At 39.0% G+C, this 4,468-nt stretch overlaps 1 protein-coding gene across 1 annotated transcript in view; it reads right to left on the reverse strand.

Moving 5' to 3' along the window:
* Window positions 1-708: 708 nt before the first annotated feature.
* treh (trehalase) overlaps window positions 709-4,468 on the reverse strand; it is a 15,916-nt gene continuing 12,156 nt past the window's right edge. Inside the window, exons 12-15 of the mRNA XM_015384179.1 lie at window positions 3,879-3,990; window positions 3,119-3,231; window positions 2,971-3,024; window positions 709-1,011 (exon numbers count right to left, since the gene is read on the reverse strand). Coding sequence (XP_015239665.1) covers window positions 874-1,011; window positions 2,971-3,024; window positions 3,119-3,231; window positions 3,879-3,990 — 417 coding nt within the window. The 3' untranslated portion in view covers window positions 709-873. The remainder of the gene's footprint in view (window positions 1,012-2,970; window positions 3,025-3,118; window positions 3,232-3,878; window positions 3,991-4,468) is intronic.

Raw genomic sequence — 4,468 nt, forward strand, 5'->3', positions numbered from 1 at the left:
ACCGTGCAACAGAATGTGGTGAAAAACAGCCGTCAAACACAATTAGAAGTGTTTTTTCCCCCCTAAAACATCTGACTCACAGTATCCATCATTATTCTCCTACTAGATATAAACAGCAGCAGGGATGGAGATTTTCATAAAAGCAGGAAATGCATCAAATCCTGTCATGTTTGCCATGTTTCCCAACATGGGAATCAGCATGCACCCTGTGTGTTTATTAATAAAGGCCAAGAGGTTATTTCTATATGTGCTGCTGGGAGAAAAGGTTGCATTGAAATTAATTCCCACACACTTTCACTACATTTCACAAAAAGGTTTCGGTGGTCGACTTATAAAAACACAATATTCACATATTTGAACGCCATGGTTACCCAGTAAGTCATCCTTAGAGGCTGGTATTGACAGAACAACAGTGTTTAGATTTAAAGCAGTTGGAAGCTTTTCTATGAGTATCTGAGTCAATGTTTATTTCTCAACGAAGTTAATTTACAGTTTTTTTTTTTTTTTTTTTTTATTGAAACCCAGAGGCTCAGGATAATTAAGCTCCATTACGGCAATAAATACAAGAACTGAATTAGTAGCGTGAATATTTTTAAAGTAAAGAAGAAAATTAATGCTGTTATGAGATTCAGCAGCTAAAATATAGATACAAATCTTCTCATGAAACAAAGCAATACTGGCCTCAGAGGAATAAAACAAATCATCAGTAATTATATGCAATAAAAATGCTAATTATTGGTTTTAATGGATAAAAAAATATATCCTCATAAGTCTCTTTAGTCGTGTCTGTGGACAGAGAGATGTTGTAGGAGTGAAAACAGGAATGCTAAAATAAAATCCAGGCCTCAGCCGGGTTCTTCTGACACCTCTGATTCAGTGGAGCATGAGAGCGATGGAGACGGCCAGAGGCAGCAGGAGGTCAACACACACACGTCTGCCTCCCGAGGTGAGAGTCGCCCCATACTGATCCAGGAGCTGCAGGGCCACACCGTTGGTCCAACCAAAGCCCAGCTGCAGCAGGGGGAGGGACACAGCAGCAGAGTGTTAGTGTTACTTCTATTTTTATAAAGCGCATCAGACAGTGCAGTTCAATCTCGAAGACCTCAAATATCACTTGTGGTTTTATATTTCAGTCAGGGAGGGGAATAGGAGAGGATGGGAGAATAGAGCAATGGTTGGTTTGTGTGGGAGGTAGGAGGCTGATGGATGAGGGAAAACATTCACTGGATTTTGGCTTAAAATTAAAAAGGGTGCTTTAAAAAGTACTCTGTTTTTAATTCTATGGTTTGACATCTCTAAGCATAGCAAAAATAATTCAGTCTTCAGGGGGTTCGAAAATAATATAATACTAACCTCAGATACGCCAACAATACCAACAGGTCACTCTACTTATCAGGTAAAACAAAGAAAAACTGGGAAAAGTAGGAGTGGAAAACAAAGAACAGCTCATAGAACTAGTTAACATTGAAGTCATATTTTTTTTCTGTGACTTCAACCGTTTCTCCAATTTTTTTTTTGTAGATTTGGGCCGCCCTTCTCTACTGGTTGGTTCCTTTCATTCCGGTTTGCAGACATTAGTTTCTGCTCATCTCTCTTCGGTTCCACCGTTGCATTTCAGTCAGGCAAAGATCTGGGCCGTGTCCTTGCTTTTGAGATCAATTCCTTATTAATGACCCGGTTTGGTCCAGGCTTCAACTGTTGGACTTATTCCCTCCAACTTGATTATATTAAATTTTAAAAAGAAGACATTTAGGGTATAATGGTTTTACTTCTATGTCTCCAAAGCAAATCTTAATCCTCACCCCTGCTCCGCCGTGCCTGACAGTTGGTTTGTGGTTCCGAACATTAGGGTCAAACATCTGAGAATTTTTCTCATAAGCCACTAAAGTTTAACATTCTAACCACGGCTTAAGGAGTCTGAGTATTTTACTGTTTCACTCAGGATTTTTCTTTTCTTCCTCTGGAGTAATGGAGTTAAAATGGGTAGAAAACATTTATACCTAATAACCCCCCCAGGCAAAACAGTTGCATCTCTGCTGTCCCTCTCAGCATTGTGTTATCCCACACTAGTTAACCTTCAGAGAAGCAAAAGGCTAAAACTCCTGCTTTAATAGATGTTCTCACTACATTACAAGAACAAATATCATTGGAATTTATAGGGATTTTATGGGATAAAACAACACAAAGTTAAGCTTAAATGCTGATGAAGATTCTCAGTCATCTAGGTCATAGTCATTCTGTAAAACTTTCAAAACCTTGGAAACCAAGTCCAGTTGGTTGTTTTTTGAACTTTTACGGAAAGTTAATCTTAAATGTTTTAAAAATATATGTATTTAGCCTCTTTTTTACTCAGATACCTCAGACTAAATTAAAAAGTCCTTTATTTAGTAAAAAGAGACAACCTTTGCTGAATTCAGTTAAAGCTGGACAGGAACAGTAAGAAAAAAAAGCAATTAAGAGGTTTTTGGTAAGTGGAGGAGCTGCAGGGATCCACAGCTCACATGTCAGAATCTTTTGACAGAGCAGCTATTATTTATGCACGCTACAAATCTGAGTGACAAAAACAAACTCATGCAGGGAACATGGCAAATATCTGGAAATAAGGCAAAGAAGAAAAACTAACCGAGGATCAGCCTGAAGACATCATCCCCACAGCGAAACACGGGGGTGAAAGAATCATTCTGTGGGGATACTCTGCAGCTAAGTATTGACTTTTTTATAAACTAATTATATACGCATGTGATCATTTATAATTTGGTATAAATTTTCAGATTTTCATTCATAATGAATGTTAAAAACCAAGAGTTCCCATTGATTTGAATGGATCTAATTCAGTAACTTGACAAAGTGTAAAAAAAAAAACAGTTAAGAGGTGTGAATACTTTTGTGAGCCACTGGATACAGAGCCATAAACTTTATTTGTACCTAAATTGAGGGGTTTGAATATTTGTAAGATAAAAAGGGAATTACCTGAACTTCATATTCTCCACCTCCACCTGGTTTTCCGTCCCCATTCACATCGTACTGTTAGGGTGGAGAGGAAGATTACACGTTCTGTCCTCTATGCACTGAGCTCTAAGGCAACAAAAACAAATAAACACCCAGAAAACATGCTCACCTTTTCAAACATGGCTTTGTATTTTTCATAAGCCAGCCAGTTTGTTTTGATCCAGCGCTGTGCCAAATTAGAAGCCAGATTCTTGGCGTCCTCTGAAGACAGTTTGGACAAACCTGGTGAAACAAATGTCTCCTTTTTAGTAAGAACACGCTCTTAGCCTTTAGTTTAATTTCCTGTTATGGTGGTTGAATGATTTTTTTTTAAACCACAATATAGCACAGAAAAATCTCACAGAGTACAAGACAGCAGGTGAGATTTATTTTTTTATGGCCCAGTGGTGCTTTTTTTTTTTCCTGATCCAATCTGTTACCTGATTTCAATGCAGCTGAGCATGTATTTCACTTCATGAACACCAAACTGAAAGGAAATAAGCCCCCGAAGCAAAAAGAAAATAGAGAGAGCTGCTACACAGGCCCATCAGAGCATCACTGAGGAAGATGCCAGATAAAAAAAATATGACAGGAAGCAATCCCTCAAGCTGTGTGTCTGATGTGGATGTAATAAACTCCACAAAACGGAAACAAAGTGGGATGAATTCAGATATACATTAAGGGTTTGGCCATATTTGTACAAAAAGACGAGCACCAGATGAGCTCATATTATATTAAACTGCTGTTTTTCTTCATTTTCTTTAACATGGCTGTGGTCTGATGCCAATCCAGAGCAAATGAGTCATCTAGTTTTCAGAAATTCTTATGCAAATATTGGGCTGATGAATCCCTGGGTTTTAGGAGGCTTCTTTGTTTCTGTTGCTTCCCACCTTCAATGAGCATGTGCTGCAAAGGAGGCCAGGCGTTGGGATAGTCCCACTGCTGCCCAGACTCCCTCAGTGACGTTGGCACTCCGTTGGGGAAGTCGAGAGCGCCGCTCCCCTGAGAGGAAACAAAGAAAAGAGGAGCAAAGCAGGGGTGAAACCTTTGCAGTGTGTGTGCGCCATCTGCTGGTACAACTCAGCATTGAGCCTCATGCAACAACATTTTCATGGTCTTGTCATACAAATCTTTTTCTCCTACAGTGGGCTTTAACGAACGCTTACGGTCAGTAGTTTATGGTAAATTATCCTGCAAAACCTAAAGAACCCGCTTGTGCGTCTACGCGCGCTCCCGATTACAGTTAATCTGCAGGATTACCACTCCTATAAGGGGCAGTTTCTCACCCTTCTGTGATTATAATAGCAGTGAAGATTAAGAAGAAAAAAGTTTAAAGGTCCGCAGATTGAAGTTCTACGGTAGAGGATTAAGGCCACTGAAAAAAGCTAACTAATTTTTAAATATTATTTCAGATTAATATGGGAAAAAGATCAGAATTCTGACTTTAATCTCAGGATTCTGAATGAATTCTGACAGCTAA

Source organism: Cyprinodon variegatus, unplaced genomic scaffold, assembly GCF_000732505.1.
Source record: "Cyprinodon variegatus isolate N-32 unplaced genomic scaffold, C_variegatus-1.0 Scaffold306, whole genome shotgun sequence".
NCBI lineage: Eukaryota > Metazoa > Chordata > Actinopteri > Cyprinodontiformes > Cyprinodontidae > Cyprinodon > Cyprinodon variegatus.